At 35.0% G+C, this 19,187-nt stretch overlaps 1 protein-coding gene across 1 annotated transcript in view; it reads right to left on the minus strand.

Annotated features, from left to right (window-relative positions):
* Window positions 1–19,187, minus strand: part of bru3 (bruno 3) — a 372,081-nt gene that overhangs the window by 87,900 nt on the left and 264,994 nt on the right. Inside the window, exons 4-5 of the mRNA XM_067142838.1 lie at window positions 11,525–11,630; window positions 1,581–1,736 (exon numbers count right to left, since the gene is read on the minus strand). Coding sequence (XP_066998939.1) covers window positions 1,581–1,736; window positions 11,525–11,630 — 262 coding nt within the window. The remainder of the gene's footprint in view (window positions 1–1,580; window positions 1,737–11,524; window positions 11,631–19,187) is intronic.

The raw sequence follows: 19,187 nt of genomic DNA on the forward strand, positions 1-19,187 counted from the left end.
TCGAGCCTCACTGTTGGCAGCCCTGAAGATGGTTTTTTGTGGTTTCCCATTTTTGCACCACGCAAATGCTGGGGCTGTATCTTAATTAAGACCATGGTCACTGCCTTTCCACTCCTGACCCTTTTGCTATCCCGTCATTGCCATAAGACAATGAACAGTTTCAATAGTTTCTTGTATTGTTTAAAAGTAATTTCTGTGCTGGGAGTAGCAGTGGTTGTGTATTGCTCCCTAAGATGCTTCTATTTGTCTTAAATTAAACAGCTCTCTGAACATACATAGAACATTATTATGACTATTTCCAATATCAAAAACAATTTTTGTAGTTTAGGCTGGCACATCTTCACATTTATAATACTTTTCAATATTATTTACTTTCTAAGTTATAACATGCTACGTGAACATTGAGAAACTTCATAATTTTTTTTTTACAAGAGATATACCACTGTAAGAAATGCTATAAGTTAAGTCTTTTTGTTTTCTTTCTTTATTTTTTTTTCTTTCACAATTAAGAAGCTATCAGAAGGTAAGTACAAGGTATGAAAGATCAATGCTGCTCAGTAATGTTAGTTTACATTTTTTGAAGCTTACTGTTTGCCAAAAATATATGGAACATTACGAAACTGTTGTCCCAAAATTTGCATTTCAGGATGTGACAATCCTGATGAGGTTGCTAATTTAAATTAAATAGCATTAATAAATATGATTACACATTACAATCAATATGATTTTCTGAACTATAAAATTAATTCTGCTTTCTTTTTGTCGGAGCCATATTTAATCCGTCGCTAATTTTCAGCCAGATGATTGCCAAACTGGTATCCTGAGCCAGAAATCTGGTAGGATTACTACTACTATTCTATTCTTCTATCTACCAATTGCTCAATTTCCCAGTTGGTCCCACAAAGTTGAGCAGATCTACATCAGTCTATTGCCTGAGAAGGGAAATAATCTCATTTACTGTCAACAATCTATTACTTTAATGATTAGATCTTGGAGATTTTAGTAGAACTGACTTATGAAAATTAGCTGCACTTTTGCCAATTAGTCATGAATCTAAATTTATAGTGAACTGGTTAATATTTTATTTATTTTTATTTCTTTTGTAATTACTAATTGGTTGACTTTTGTATGAAAGGAATTAAATGCCTCACCACGTGCAAACATGACAACTAAAACAATAAATTTTCAGTGATCTCTAACAGTCTTACTAAAAGGTAAGTTCAATGTTTGCTTGTGTTGACGTCTTGGTCCAACTGTTACATGCTTGATTTATACTATATCTTAAAAAAAGGAAAATATTTTTGACAGAATATAGCTGAAGATTTATTAAAAAAATATAATGTGGAAGAATGAAAATATTATTTGAACTTTTGAGACTCTTGGGGCAGTATAAGCAGAATAAACACCGATCCTATTTCACTGGCCATGGTCAGCAACATTACAGTTCTCTCTTGACTCTAGAAATTTTCAGTCAGTTAACTGGGTAATAAAATTCAGCAAGAACTGAACAACAATACTAGTTTGCTAAAAATAACCTTTACCTTTGCAAATAAATTGATATATTCATTCCCAATACTTACGTGCAGGGTACGACTGTGGTATGCCGTTAGTGTAGACGGATGGGTCGGAACCAGCAGGCTGGCCATTGGGAGTCTGGGCAGCCATATTAAAATTTGGCATTGTTGGGGAAGGCAGGCTAGGAATGGCACCATTTACTGGTTGACCTGAACCAGTACCTAAAATGAGAGCTGATTAGTTGATATATAATTACAATGATATCTGTATCAATGGGAACATAAATTTATCAGAAAGAGAGTAGAATGTATTTCACAATGTTGTAGAAAAGTAGAATTATGGAGTCCAGTTCATAGAAGATAAAAAATAAGTGGCCTAAAAATTATTTTTATCAAATACTATATTTTCATTAAATATTAATACTGATTGTTGTGGTGTGTTTCTTGATTCAGTACATTTGTGCTCTGATCACAAAGTTTATTAAGTAGTAACTACTTGTTATACATTCAGTGTTATTGTATATATCATCATAATTTATTACCCTCTTTCATGTCCCAGTTATATCTTTAAGATATAAAAAAATAGCCAGTATTTTCAGTGTACATTACCCTATTCTGCACATGTTAACCTTTAATAGGTTGTAGACTGACAATGTACTGAAATTGATTAAGTGAAGTGGTAGTAATAATCTATCAAAGTATTTAAGTGTTTATTACAATTCTATTGTTTCAGTTAACCTGTTACACTTAAGTGCAGTGTAGAACTGTAATGTACCATAGTTTATTAGAAGTATCTTGCTTGTTTTATTGCTGTGTAATTCTTGTATGATCCTTTCAAAATTTCATCTTTTAATGGCAGTTTTCATTTCTGTTGGTGCATAGTAGGAAATAATATAAAGGGTGTACTATATTGTTTTACACTTTATTTTTTGTACATTTGTGTATGCTTCACATTTTACTTTTGAAGGAGCAGAGAACATGGAAAGCAACCGTCAGGGACAGTGCTATACGACTTGGTTCCTATGGAAAGAAGGCATGACCACTGCAGAAATTCTTTGGCGCTTGGTGGCAGTCTGTGGAGAACATGCATAGTCACGGAAAAAAGTTTACAACTGGGTGAAGGGTGATAGACGTAAAGCTGAAAATTACAGGTCAGTCAGTTTGACATGCATTGCATGTAAACTTTGGGGAAGCATTTTCAGATTATATGAAATTCTTGAGGAGTATGATACAGAAGAGTAGAAGAGACAAAATAAGGAATGAGAAAATCCGGGAAGAAATTGGAGTGGAAAAAATGAATGATAGAATAGAGAAGAGCTGACTAAGATGGTTTGGGCACATAAAGCGAATGAGCGACGAAAGAATGCCAAAAAAGGTGATGGAAATGCAAATCCAAGGAAGGAGAGGCCGTGGACGACCACGATTGAGATGGAAGGATACCATCCAACGCAGAATTATAGAAAGAAACCTGGACTGGGACACAGTGTTGGAGGAGGAGTGGTGGAAAGACCGAAGAAAGTGGAGAGGAACCATATTTGCTCCTACCCGGCTAGAGCTGGATAAAGGGAAATGATGATGATGATGATGATGATGATTGGATATGTTTGCAAAATTAAGGGTGGATCATGGGAGTCTACTGGCAAAAATGAGTGCAATTGGACTAGACAAAAGAGAGAATGGGTGGCTACATTTCAAGAAAATGGATCTCAGAATTAGAGTAGGTGAAGCTTTATCTGACCTTCTAATATAATTAAGAGGGTAATTCCTCAAAGCAGTATTATTGGACCTTTATGTTTTCTTATATATATGTGATATAAATAAAGAAATGGAATCAGAGATAAGGCTTTTGCTGATGATATTATTCTGTATAGAGTAATATATAAGTTACAAGATTGTGAGCAACTGTAAAATGACCTTGATAATGTTGTGAGATGGAGAACATGATGATAAATGGGGTTAAAAATCAGGTAGTGAGTTTCACAAATAGGAAAAGTCCTCTCAGTTTTAATTACTGCATTGATGGGGTGAAAGTTCCTTATGGGAATCATTGTATGTACCTAGGTGTTAATATAAGGAAAGATCTTCATTGGGATAATCACATCAGTGGGATTGTAAATAAAGGGTACAAATTTCTGCACATGGTTATGAGGGTGTTTTGGGTTGTTGTAATGATGTAAAGGAGAGGGCATATAAGTCTCCGGTAAGACCACAACTAGATTATGGTTCCAGTGTATCGGACCCTCACCAGGATTACTTGATTCAAGAATTGGAAAAAATCCACAGAAAAGCAGCTCAATTTGTTCTGGGTGATTTCCAACAAAAGATTAACGTTACAAAAATGTTGCAAAGTTTGGGCTGGGGAAAGTTGGGACAAAGGAGACGAGCTGTTTGACTAAGTGGTATGTTGATATAGATGTTGATTCCCATAGGGAATCTGAAATATTTGTCCTGAATGAGTAAATTTATAATACCAATATAAATGGTCCGTTATTGGACATTATAAATTTTCCAGCTAATTGATTGATTAATTGATTGATTGATTGATTGATTGATTGATTGATTGATTGATTGATTGATTGAATGTAGTGTATGGTAATTATTTTATTAGTATAGTGCTTGCTTTAAGGTTGTGCATCCTTATGTTGTATACTATTTCTTCATATGATATATTTTTTATTCATAGAAAACTATTATTGATTAATTTAGATTATTTCATATTTCCATAAAGAAAAAAAATGGCTAAGTAATGCAAGTGCAGAAACTGAGAGAGAGAAAATTAGGATTCAAACAGGAGCAGGAATAAAGGTAGGTCTCCCGCAAACAGTGTACCGGTACAGGATCAGGATATAGTAGGTATTCAAAAAGGGAAGGAAAGGAAGGGCGGTGGAAGAGAGATGGGGAATTAAATTGAGGGCCAAAGGGTCTACTCAGGTGGAGAGTTCAGGTGAGGTTTTGGTCAGAAATTGGTATGAGTCACTGCAGGTACAACAGCAGAAGAAAGATGAGGAACAGAAAAGTGTTAAACAGAGGGAAGGCAAGAGAAAAGAGAATGGTAGGAAATGAAAGTGTAGAGTAGAGGATAGAAAGAGGGAGGTGGTACAGGATCATAAAAGGGAGAAAACAGAGGAAGAAGTAGGTACTGCAACCATCAGGGAAGATAAGGGAGACCAGTAAGGAAGGGAATCTAATAAGTTGGGTAGGTCTGAGGCTCTGGTCATGGGGTACTCCATTGTTAGGTATATGAGGAAAGTGAACCAGGGTAGAGTGTTATCCAGGAATTAGGTATAGAGAGATGTTGAGGAAAGTAGAAGGGAAGGAGGAGGATAACGAATAGATGGTACCAACAACATAAGGCAAGCAGGAATATGTACTAACATACTTTGGAATGTGTGTGATCTAGTTATGGCAGCATGAAAGAAGTTTAAGGAAGGTGAGACTTATCACTGGGATACTGACTGGGGATTTAAATTAACCTATAGACTGGGTATATGGGAAACAGACTGAGGTTTGTAGATCCTAATGTGTGGATTGGAGATAAGGGATCTGTGCTCAGGTGGCATTCACTTGAACCACAGTGTACAGATCTGGAAAGGGCGGCACTGATGCAGAATTATTTGATAAGATAATTAGCTATGTGGAAAACTATGCAGATAAGAACGTGATCGAAGCAGGTGATCTCAGTTTACCGAATGTTAGCTGGGAAGGTGATGCGAATGACTAAAAGCATGACCAATAAATGGTAAATAAGTTAATCCGGAAAGGACTGCTGATTCAGAAAGTGATGGAACCCACTTAAAGAAAACAATATTCTAGGCATGGTGCTGATAAAACCAGATGAGGTATGTAGAGAAACTGAGGTGATAGTATGTGATCACAAAGCTGTTTTCATCGTAGTTATATATACATGTGTAAAAGTAGGACTATAAAGCTGTACTACCCTATATGGGTGATAAGACAGGGATGAGGGAGTTTAAAAAAAATTATTATCAGTGGAAAATGGTAAGTAAAAATACGAGTATGTTCTTGCCGGATTTAAGGCATTTGTTGAGCTGTGTGAAAACAGCGATATATCTTCAAAGGTGGTAAGGAATGGAAAAGAATCACTATATCGTAACAGAGTAACAAAGAGGTTAAGGAGGAGGTGCAGGATGGAAGGGAATAGAGTTAGGAAAGGTTGTGGAAGTAAGGGGAATATGAAGGAACTTGCGAGGAAATTTAATTTAGTGAAGAAGTCAGCTAAGGATTACATGATAGCAAACATAATTGGCAGTCGTATGAGTTTCAGTGAAAAATGGAATGGTATGTATAGGTACTTCAAGACAGAAACAGGTTTGAGGAATATTCCAGGAATTGTTAATGAACAAGGTGAGCCTTCATGGCTCAGACCTCTCATTGCTGGGTTCCATGGTTCAAATCCCAGTCACTCCAGGTGAGATTTGCATTGGACAAAGTGAAGGCAGGACAGGTTTTTCTCCAGGTACCAGTACTCTGGTTTTCCCTGTCATCTTTCATTCCAGCAACACTCTCCAATATCATTTCATTTCATATGTTAGTAATTATTCCAGATGGGTGCAACAGGCTTTGGCAGCCAGCACAATTCCTATCCTCACCAGTAGATGGGGGTTTCATTCATTTCATTCCAGACCTGGTCGAATGACTGGAAAAGGCTGTAAATTTTTATTTCATTAATGAGCCAGGGGAGTGTATATGTAAGGATTTACAAAAAGCAGAATGATTTAGCCAGCAGTGTGTAAAAGATATTTGGATATAAGGATAATGTCCAGGGAGAGAAAGCAATGAATAATAGCATAGTACTGAAATTTACCTGTGATAAAGATATTTACAAAAAGAAAAATAGAAAAACAGCTGGAATTGATAAGATTTCTGGGGATATACTACAGCAATGGGTTGGGACACAGTACCATATCTGAAGTACTTATTTGATAATTGTTTCCATGAAAGAGCTATACCAAATGAATGTAGAGTAACTATAATAGCCTCAGCATACAAAGGAAAAGGATGAAGATAAAGTGGATAATTTGGAGGCCAGTCAGCTTGACATATGTTGCATGTAAAGCTCTAGGAAAGCATTCTTTCAGATATATTATACACGTTTGCAAAATTACTAACTGGTTTGAAAGAAGGCGCATAAGTTTTAGGAAAGGTTATTCCAGTGATGTTCAATTTGTAGGATTTCAGCAAGATACAGCAGGTATTGTAGATTCAAGAGATCTTATGGATTGTATCGCTAATGACTAGAGATGGGAATTATAGGCACGAATAGGTTAGAATGCAAACGTATTTGAACAAGGCGCAAATGAAATCTAGCCGCTCTACAGATATGTCGGGGAGTTGCATAAATTTTAGGGGTTCTGATAATTCAGATCGATAATATTTATGCAAATCTCACCGCAGAACCGTCATGCGGGTAACATACACTTGCGCCTTGTTCAAATACATTTGCATTCTAACCTATTCGTGCCTATAATTCCCATCTCTACTAATGACCTATCCAAGGCCTTTGACAGGGTGACCGTGGAAGACTACTGAATTAGACAAAATTACAATTTTAAATTACTATTACTTTACAGAACACCAGTCTTAAGGAAATCAGTGATACCTTTTTTGCATGGAGCCAGAATGATACCAAAGTTTGCAAGAGAAAATATATTACTTTTCTAGAGAGAGAGAGAGAGGTCCTATGTATTTTCCTTGTAACTGTAATGTTTCTGCAGAAAATTATGTTTTTTGTGTCTAGGCCACTTTCCAGAGCAACTATTGCCTGAGCACTGCTCAACTGGGTTCTTTCCACAGTTTGATTGATAACTAGTATTGCATACAGAGAGATCTTTGGGAACTAATTCGCAGAACTGAACTTATTTTGTTACCACTGATTTAGAAATTACAGCTTACACATTAACATTAAGTACAAACCGAAGTGAGTAGAACTGCCAACTACCGGCCTCTCAACGATGGGCCCATTCTGAGAGTTTATTTGTACTATGTATTAGTATTCTACAGCTCATAATGTTTACATAATGTATTCACATATTATAATAATAGAGTTTTGAAGGTTTTATTGATCGTTAATTTCTTACTGCTCTTTTGTTATCTCCAGTTTTGAAACTGCATGGACAATACTGCCAATATTGAACAATACTACTGGTATTGATAGGTCTATTTGTTTCCGATATTATTAAAGTATCAATATTATTTTACTTTGGTATCGATAACAAAATATTGTATCGAATGTGGTATCGCAGTGTCTCTGCATATCCTTGCTTTAGTTCATACTCTTGATGTGATGCCTTGTAAATGAATTTGCTTCAACATTGCCAAATTCTCGATGCAATGCAAATTAAATACTAGAATGTAACAATTACGAATTTATTTTAAGAAGTAAATTATGAATAAAAAATACATTCAGGAAAAAGTAACTATTACTGTAATATGTGCTGCGAGTGTTTCTATATTTGGCCTACTTCAAGTAAATTCTAGATCATTAAAAGTATTGGAACTTGCAGGACACACTGTACTGCACGTGTCCATTTTTCTGGAACTTACACAAGACACAAACTTCGAGAAGTGTCCAAGGACAAGATAACCAGTGTCAAATTAAAAATTTAAATTCAATTGGCCTAAATAAAATCGAAAGATGACTCCTGTGCATTCAATATTCATTTACTCTGCTGTGCTGTTTCCTGTTGCACCACCTAGCGCGGGCTACCTTCGGGAAGCGTGTCGAGTTTTTGGGATGAAGTAGATCGGACGTGTTGTCTGGGAGCTCCGACTTTTCTTGGGGTAAGGAAGTGTTACATTTCCTGATGTAACTTAATTTAACTTGGTTTTATATTGTAATTTGTCATACAAGTTTACCAGTCAATTTTACTAACATGAATGAAAATCATTTTAGAATGATTACTTTTGCACTAGGCAAGTTCTTTTTTTTTAACCATTGTTGAACCTTTAATTTAATTTATCTGCTGAGTTTGGCCTCAAGAGAGTTTGTCTCAACCCTTTTAAATTTGTGTTCTCTTTAGTGAAGGTGGTTGCTTCACATTTTCTTTCTTAGCAGTTTTCTGCTGACTTTGTTTGGAAATGTAACAAATATTTCAACTTGTATCACTAATTCTTTTTAAAACTGATCCACTCTGCATAGTAGAATAGACTGTTATCACATCCTAATTTAATTTTCTGTCATGGTTAAGTTCACTTTCATTTTTGTTCGTCATTTACATTATATCAAGACTAACATCAGTAAGGTCATCGTAATTCTGTAACTTAATTCTATCATTGTTCACATTTCTGATTTCATGTAAGTGTTCTTTATTTCCTTTTTCATTTGTGACTTTTATAATGAATAGGTGTAAACTAAATTATTCTTTATTCAAAGTTTTGCTATAAAATTTTACCTTCCTTTGCCTCATAGGGTTCTTACCGCTTTCCACATCCTTGGTTATACCTGATTTTATGATGTTTTGATATTTGCTATTACTTGTTCTAAATTTAATAATTTTCTATGTTTCAAAATATTTCTTTTACCCTAATTCACATTTTATTGTTCAATATATAATAATTTTCCATGTCTTTATTTCCATTTGTATTTTAAATTTAATGCTTGAAGGTTACAATCCCAAGTAAAATTTACTAAAAAGAGTATTCATTACAAATAATTCGATTACTTTTACTTCATTACTTCCCAACTCTGGTCATAGAATTGTGAGCAACTGCAAAAGGACTTTCACAATGTTGTGAGATGGAGCGCAGACAATGGTATGATGGTAAATGCGGTGAAAAGTTGGGTAGTAAATTTCACCAAGAGGAGAAGTTTTAATTACTGTGTTAATGGGGTGAAAATAACTCATGGGGATCACTGTTAATATAAGAAAAGATCATTGGGGTAATCACATAAACAGGATTGTGAATAAAGGTCACACATCTCTTTATATGGTTATGAGGGTATTTAGGGGTTGTAGAAAGGATATGCAGGAGAGGGTATATAAATCAGTGGTAAGAACCCAATTAGATTATGGTTCCAGTATATATGATCTTCACCAGGATTACTTGACTCAAGAATGGGAAAAGAACCAAAGGAAAGAAGTGTGATTTGGTCTGGCTGATTTCTGACTAAAGAGTAGTGTTACAATCTTGAAACTCTGGAAAATTTTGGGAGTAAGGAGATGAACAGCTCGACTAGTTCCAAGCTGTAGGATGCTAAAGGGTTTATTGTCACACCTATTCAATACATTATAAATTTTAAACAGTTAGGAATTTATTATTAAATCCATTTGAGACATGTTTCGCCCTTCATTGAGGGCATCATCAGTTCCAAGCTGACAGTGAAGAATTGGTTTAGAATGATATTAGTGGAAGATTAAGCTTGAAGAAATTTTTGAAATTTGATATATCATAATATGAATAAAAAGTTGAAATTTAAAAGGACATATCTGGGCAATTGCTGGCTTATAATAAGAGGAATTAGGGATTGTAATAATTTACGAAGGGAGATGTTTGATAAATTTCCAGCTTTCCAACTTTCTGTGGTGGTTTGTAGTGTAATTATGTTGTATGTAAATGATGATGCATATTAAGAAAAACACAAACTCCCAGTCCCCGAGCTAGAGGAATTAACCAGACATGGTTAAAATTTCCAGACCGTCCAGAAATTGAACTCACAGTCATCTGAACTGAATGCCATTGTGCTGACCATTCAGTCAAGGAGCCACCATATTCTGCTATAGGCCCTATAATTCTGAATTTTGCATCACTGAGTGATTGTTTGATCAATTAATGTTAAACTTTGTATTACTATTATAAGGTTCTTAATATTTTGGCTGTCAGCTAGCTTCATCATTTAGATATGAATATTCAATTTTACAGTATTTCACAAACTTGAACTGCAAGTTCATGCAAAGTAGTATCCATGGTTATCATCAGTGTGGGGAAAATCAGGAAAGCATGTGAATTTAAATGATGTACAGTTCCTAAATTAAAACTGACAATGCTTTGTCTGTAGGGAAATTGTCATAAAAGGAAATAGTAAGGAAATGACCTTTATCAGAAACAATCAGAAAGCTTGGGGTATACTTGGAAGGTTACAAATCATCAGTTATCTTATCTGAAAGGATATTTCTTCTTACAATGGCTAAATCTGAGTAGAGATTTAAAAACAAATATTTCAGCATAATTAATCTTCCTAAATGGTAAACTGGTGAAATAATCTACTTTATGATTAACCCACTGCAGATGGACTAATGAAAATTTAGAAATAATTATATACTTCTACCTATGCAAAAATATAAAAGAGATATGACCTACTGATGATGTATGAAGTAACATGAAAATAAAGAACATATTTAAACATATAATTTATCTTTATATGATGGGTACATCTTACAAAATTTAGTTCAAATGAAATAATTTCATTTTGCTATTTTCCTGTTCAAATTAATTATGTTCTGAAAGGAATATCATGCATATGAAAATGATTCAACTGAACCATGCACAGAAGATTTTGAGGTCTAGAAGTTCTGCTAAACCATTAAATATGCCCTGAAATTTGAACTTATCCTAACAAAGTCCTCGCTTCCCTCCACTCCAGCATGCTGGAAGATAAGTTCCAAATTTCAAGTATTTAAGGATTTAAATAGAATTTAAACATGAACATTTATATATTTCTAAATATTTTTGAGTGTGATTTGATAGGATCTCTGATGTTCTTTCAAATTGTTTCTTTTTCAGATATTCATGTAATTCTAATTTTAATTAAGTTGTTTCTTTCAGGTTTAACTCTGTTATCATTTTTTTCTTTTTCAGGTAGTTCATAAATATATTTATTCACAAATTAGTTTCAATAGAATCAAGAGCTTAAGAGTATTAATTTTATTTATAACAATTAGTTCTTCATGATCTAATAAAATACAAAAAATAACTTATAATAATTCACAAATAGTGCAGTTACTGCATTGAACACATACCTGATGTGGGCGGGACGACAGGATTGGCCATGCCATTGAGTGTTGCATGAGGAATCTGAGTGGCAAGCGCAGCCATTGGATTGATGTAGGTACCCTGTGCTGTTGCTGCAGCCATGAGAGCTGCCTGTTGCTGCATTACCTACCCGCAATGCAGTAATTTGGGGAGGCAACAGCATTGGCATGGGAAAAAGAAACAAACCAACAAACGACATCAATCGTGAACTTACTATTGAAGGATATAACATAATATCATACCAGAAAATGCAACAGAGAACACATGAGGTACATAGTCATTAAATCATGCACTATGCAGACTACCTGCACAACAGAAAAAAAAAGAAAAAAAAAAAAAATACACAGTTCAGACAACCTTCAACAACTATGAAAGAAGGAAAGAGGTTGGTAGGTAGATACACATAAGAATGAAATGAAGGAATAGGAAGCATGTTTTCTTTTCCTGACCTACAGTGATGAGTGTGTACTTGAAATCTAATTAAGGTAGCAAGGAAAGAAAATTGTATGTTTCCATAGTAAATTGGAGTTCAAGTAAATTATAACAACTGCTATCACAATACATTTAACAAAAACAAGGCCACCCAGAAGCTGAAGTACAGAAAAAACTGACTGAATGGAACAATATATTCAATATGTTGTCATTGATGCTTTCAATAACTTTGAGCTAAAGATGAGTAAGGCAAAGACTGTTGAAATGGCCATCGACAGAGAAAGAACAAACTCAAATCCTTCTTGGAAGGAACCAAATTAGAATCAGTTTCTCCCTTCAAGTACCTTGGAAGCTCAATCTCGAAAGTCAACATTGTCGAGCAGAAAATAATCAGCAGGATACAAAAGGCATCAAACTTTTATAATCAAATCAGAAACCTACCCTGGAACTGCAAAATACCACAAAAGGCAAAAACAACCCTGTACCACAAATACTTCATACCAATTCTCACATTATGGTTTAGAGGCATGTACTCTACTAAACAATGACTTCAGCAAAATTCAGACAGAAATGAGATTCATTAGAACTCTCCCAATTTAAGCAGGAGAATCCTAATTTTCCATCCTTCCTCCCAATTTCCTGATCGCCAGGATCAATCCCCTGATTTTGAGGGCATTTTCAGTAATTTTTGTATTATTTTAAAATCCTGTGCCTTTCCTCGTTTTACTGATAGATGACCGAGTGTTGCTGATTGATAGTAGTTATAGTAACCACTACCCGAGGGAAGTACGGGGGCAGGGTGGCCAACCAAGGCCTAAATCCAGGAGATCTTGTGGCCAACGATGAAGCGGCTCGATCTCTACCGGCAAGAATAGGAAGTAATAGTTGTGAGTGAGTAACCCTAATTTCAAAAGTGGCATGCCATAGACATCTATCTGGGGCAGGACCTTTGTCAGTGCTCGTGTTGAGGGAAAACTTCACATTGTAGTGCTTCTTGACTGTACGTCTTAATTATTTTTTGACCAAAATGTCGAAGAAATATGATGCAGGAAGAGTTTCTGTGTTTGAGTGAGTTAAGGAAGCGCCCTGTCATTCTGTTTAGCTGTAAACTCCTTGCCTGCAACAAGGAAACCTAAGAAAACCTCAATAATAATAATAATAATAATAATAATAATAATAATAATAATAATAATAATAATAATAATAATGCCTGAGCCACCATTTTCATTTAACACAATTTAGGCTGCCTGAATTTCAGTTTTGACATGCTGTTATACTCTCTCAGGTGGCAGTGAAGCCAGAACTCTGTTGGGTGACCTATTGCTGAGTGATAATTAACACATGGGTGACGGGCCCCGAGAAATCTCGTAGAACGCTTGCCAGCGGTAGGTGACAGGCCCCGAGAATTCTCGGTTTTATTCACGACATTGTTTTCGGTCTTCCTGTGACATCTCTTGACCATATCTTGAACTATTTCGGACGTGCACATTGAGTAGAATAAATCGTAGATGTATATCTGCCACTTTTCTTTTATTCATGGCCTCTTTTATTCTTTGATTTAGTTTCGAAACGTCGACGTTCTTTCTGCCGGTTCAGTCAATGACAAGATAGTATTATTATTTATAAATTTCATTTCCGTATTGACAGATTCAAAGTATAGGTAAGGAAAGTGTTTTTCAACCAATCAATACACAATTTATTTTAAATAGATTAAACTAGTACCGGTTTCTGCTCTTTAACGGCCATCATCAGCTAGTACATGATTTGTTTCCAGCCATTAGACAATTCACAAGTTGTTATTGTATTAGACATCCGGATGTCTAATGGGGGATGGAAATGTTACAATGACAAGATAGAGCGCCCACGGAATACGGTGTTAGCTGACGACGATATTTTAGAAGAATTATATGCCGATGATCGTTCAAATGGAAATAGTCTAATGAATTAGTGGAAACTGAATATGAGAGTGATAGTGGAAGTGATATTCAAGCCAGTACAGGCCATAATTTACCTAGTGTACTTACTTATTCAAGTGATTCTGACGACGACTATAACGATGTAAACATTAATGATGTGTTAGGAATTGACGCCGAAGATGGTTTTGTAAAGGCAGATCCACTACTACTAGGGGCATTGGAGAGTGCCCATACCAACTTTAAAGATAAAATATTGACTGGTTTAATATTTTTGTACATTTTTATAATCAAGTGCACCCTAGTATGTTTAGTAGAAAAATGTCCGGTCCACAGGGTATGTGACAAGCTCAAGCATCCAGTCAGCAATGTGTTAATATTGTCAGGTACACACTAAATATGTTACCAGAGATCTTTTACATACTAACATCATATTACATAAAATTTCAGGTGGACTTTCTTCTGCTCTTCAAAACTCTGACTACTACTATCAGGTTTGAACCCATGATCTTGGAATCTAGACTCAGGCACTCAATTACAGATCAACAGAAGGAGCTACACATTTGGTTATTGGAAAATATAATATTCATTCCCTGCTGGGGTTATGAATTTAAAAAAAAATTTAATTATTGTCATATATAATTTTTCAAAGTTATACAATGTTGTAAACAGAAAACCATCATTAAATGATCATGGGCAAGATTTTTTCATACTACTGTATCTGCAGAGAAATATTCTTCATGTAAAGTATTATTTTATCTTAATTAACTTTAAATATACTCAAATATAACAACATTACAATAATGAAGTGTAAAGATGACTGCTTTTAGAAAGAGAAATCATATTATTGTTTTCTAAACAGGTGTGATGAATGACATGTTTGTTGCAGGTGTCATGCAGTTCAGTTGTGAAATGATATCTTGGTTTTTCTTTTTACTTCCAAGAGGTAGGATGGTTGTTATACAGCATGTCTAATGTATCCTACGACACCAGACTGATATATTGCCTTGATGATTATTATAGTTTGTTGAATCGTACAATTACTAAAAGGTCCACATTTACAGAAAGGAGAAGGAGAAAGTAATAAGAGCATGCACAAGGAGGTAAAATCATTATATAGGTGTTACATCTCATGTTCATCAATCCACTGACACTGCTTTAACAGTAAGAGTGTCACACCAGGAAGCTGCACATGCCAGCAATCCAAGGTTTGACTCTCAACAGTTATTCTGAGTGAGGATTTTCCATGGACTCTTCCCACATTCACTTCAAGAAAATGTTGGAAAGTTACCTTATTTTAAGGGCACTTTATTAATGGAAGATTCAGTAGCATACACTTGTAGCCTACAACTATACAATAATGCAATATAAGATATTCACAAGTATTAAGTAGGCCCACCATATACAGGGCTGTTATCTGTAATATTTCTAGCCATAGAAAGCAGCAAAACCACAACAATAATTATTATGTTCTTCACGGTGGAAAGTATAACACATATTTATGCACTGCCCATTTTACAAGTACCAGGGACATGAAGGGTAAATATACAGAACTATGAAGGCATTAACCAAGAAACCAAGAAATCAAAATAAAATACTGATGTAATTTAAAGAAAAAAATACTGATATGCAAGTTTAATTCATAGCAGTGGGAGGGCCATTGTGTAAAACAGAAAGGATTATCATTGTTTACATGACAAAGGTTTTTAATATGTATATCTGAAGAATTTTGCCATGCTATTATGATACCATCAGTGCAGCACACCACAACAGTGAAAAAGTGACAGTAAGTTAATATATTGTCAGTTATGGAGTATTCTAAAATACACTGAGGTTCTGACTGCCTTTACCATTCACAGATGTAGTCACTGACTGTTAGACTGCCACCTATGCAGCTGTATTATTTCATGATCCCTTTTCTCTGCTAAATGATGAAATGAGTGTGTATGGTATGTTAAAAGTGAAAAAAAATTATTGATGAATTAAGACTGACAATATTGAAAATTATCACTACATCTATAAAATACTAGCAACCTGGTGAAGCTTTGAATGAGACCAGTTTTGAATTTAAAGGGAAAGGCTTTATAATATTTAAACAGCATTAGTTATTTTTCCTCCTGATGTATTACTGTATGTAGTTTAGATATTTTCCAATGCTCTTGTGGCTGCCTGCCTGTATACTTGCTCCTTTCTCCGTGTGCAGTATTTAAACCATTCCTTTGCTTTCACTAAATCAACAATAATTCCTGGATCATTCATACAGTACAAACTACCAAACAATAGTACATAGGTATTTTTTTATCTTAATTAGTTTATTAATTAGTTAATCAATTTATTGTGATGAAGATCTTGTGATTAATATCAAAATATGGTTTTTAATTTTTAGGTTGATTTCAATATCACCATCATCATCAGTCACCATTGATCTGCATTTAGGGTTGTCACACATGTGACAGATTCCCTATCAACAGTTTACCTAGTGTTTGTTTTAAAGATTGCAGAGAAGTTGGAAATTTATTGAACATCCTCCTTGGTAAATTATTCCAATCCCTAATTACTTTTCTTATAAATGATTTATCCCAATTTGTCCTTTTCAGTTCCAACTTCATCTTCATTCTATGATCTTTCCTACTTTTAAAATCTCCATTCAAGCTTATATAACTACCAATGTTGTTCCATACTATCTCTTCAACGATGGCTCGAAATGTACTACTTAAGTCAAAAGTGTTACAATGTTTATTAATAACCACCTTTTCAATATAAAACACAGTTCTTGTACCGGTAGTTAAGATTTATATCTTGTCATAAAGTCTTATAGGGACATGTTTCGCCCTTTTATGGGCATCATCAGCCTTATCTCGTATCGTTTTGGTCTATAATCAGGAACCTGATATACCTTATCAAAATAATATATAAATACTACATGTTACAAAGTTAAAAATTCTTGTAAGTATTTTTGTTTGACATTTTAAAACATAAACACATTGAAAACATCTAAACGTATTATTGAGACAGATGATTGTTGTTAATAAAATCTTATATATAAAAATATCCGCCTCTGTGGTGTAGTGGTTAGTGTTATTAGCTGCCACCCCAGAAGGCCCGGGTTCAATTCCCAGCTCTGTCACGAAATTTGAAAAGTGTTACGAGGGCTGGAACAGGGTCCACTCAGGCTTGGGAGGTCAAATGAGTAGGGTTGGGTTCGATTCCCACCTCAGCCATCCTGAAAGTGGTTTTCAGTGGTTTCCCCACTTCTCCTCCAGGCAAATGCTGGGATGGTATCTAACTTAAGGCCATGGCCGCTTCCTTCCCTCTTCCTTGTCTATCCCTTCCTATCTTCCCATTCCCCCACAAGGCCCCTGTTCAGCATAGCAGGCAAGGCTGCCTGGGCAAGGTACTGATCCTCCTCCCCAGTTTTATCCCCCAACCCAGAGTCAAAAGCTCCAGGACACTGCTCTTGAGGCGGTAGAGGTGAGATCCCTCTCTGAGTCCGAGAGAAAAACCAACCCTGGCAGGTAAACAGATTAAGAAAGAAAGATATATAAAAACCTTTCTAAAGTTGAATTAACCATTCTGTCCATGTCTCCAGCTTTGATTTTGAGTATCCAAGGCTAAAACTGTATTCCTGAACATTTGTTAGAAGATCTATTGACTCGTTTGTGTTTGTATGACACATTATAAAATCTGGTTACATACTATCCATATTGAATGGAATTATGAGATACTGTAATTGGTTTCCAGAATCTGAGCGAACTTATTCCCTAGTTGGTGATGTCAGATTGTCATTTTTTATTATTAGTGGAGATTTTATTTTGAGTTAAAAGATTGTTTGACTATTAAGATTGCTGACTTTAGACATTGATGTTTTTATTATTAGAGAGTGTGTAGTTGAATCCGGCACTCTTTCCAATCTTGCTGCGGTAGTGAAGAATGGGTTCTCACTAAAGGTTGTTGTATGTTACTTAGCTTGAGTGTACAACTGCTATTTCTTATAGTTAAATTTGAAAGGGGATGTTCAGAGTGCTGTTAACTTGTGCTTGACTGCAATCTGGCACAGCCAGAGTGTCTAGTCACCTTCATAACAGTCGAGGGAATAATTTTCTACACACCTCCCAGCAATATAGAGGCAATCTGGCACAGCCAGAGTGTCTAGTCACCTTCATAACAGTCGAGGGAATAATTTTCTACACACCTCCCAGCAATATAGAGGCAACACTCAAGCACAAGTTAACACCACTCTGAACGTCCCCTTTCGACTCGTAACTATAAGAAATAGCAGTTGTACACTCAAGCTAAGCAACATACAACAATGCTTAGTGAGAACCCATTCTTCACTACCGCAACAAGATTGGAAAGAGTGCCGGATTCAACTAATTCAACTACACATGCTCTAATAATAACAGCATCAACATCAAAAATCATCAATCTTAATAGTTAAACAAACTTTTAACTCATAATAAAATCTCCAATAATAATAAAAAATGACAATCTGACATCAACTAGTAAGTTCACTCAGGTTCTGGAAACCAATTATAATAATAAAAAATTTATTGCAACCAAATGGTCATCCTATATACACTTAAATATACATCAATAATAATAATAATAATAATAATAATAATAATAATAATAATAATAATAATAATAATAATAATAATAATAATAATAATAATATTATGCAATCAATGTGTGCAAAACATCATCAGTTATTGACACAATTGTGTCAAGCTTCCTTTTCTACAGACACATTCAATGGCATGGTATATATTGCATTGTTGATCACAGAAGACACATACGCAGCCTGGTCCTGGTTTGTGAAATCCCATAGTTCTGCACACCTTATGGTGGAACCCGTGTATGGAAAACCTGATCACTGTATGCCTCAGATCATATCCACCGTGTGTCCAATCCCTGTTTAACATCGCATCAGTTGAGTAAAACTCATCCCATATCATAGCCCTCTTTGATTGCAGTTCTTGTAGCAACTCCCTGCAACTCCTTGTCACTGAAAGTAACAATCTAAATCTTAAGTCTTCAATGAAGTATGTCATAATTCCATTCAATATGTAAAGTATGTAACCAGATTGTATAATGTGTCATACAAACACAAACGAGTCAGTAGATTCTCTAACAAGTGTTCAGGAATACAGTTTTAGCCTTGGATATTCAAAATCAAAGCTTGAGACATGAAACAGAATGGTTAATTGAACTTTAGAAAGGTTTTTATATATAAGATTTTATTAACAACAATCATCTGTCTCAATCATACTTTTAGTGTTTTCAATGTGTTTATGTTTTAAACTGTCAAATATACTTGCAAGAATTTTTAACTTTGTAA

Source organism: Anabrus simplex, chromosome 3 (genome assembly GCF_040414725.1).
Source record: "Anabrus simplex isolate iqAnaSimp1 chromosome 3, ASM4041472v1, whole genome shotgun sequence".
NCBI classification, from domain to species: Eukaryota; Metazoa; Arthropoda; class Insecta; order Orthoptera; family Tettigoniidae; genus Anabrus; species Anabrus simplex.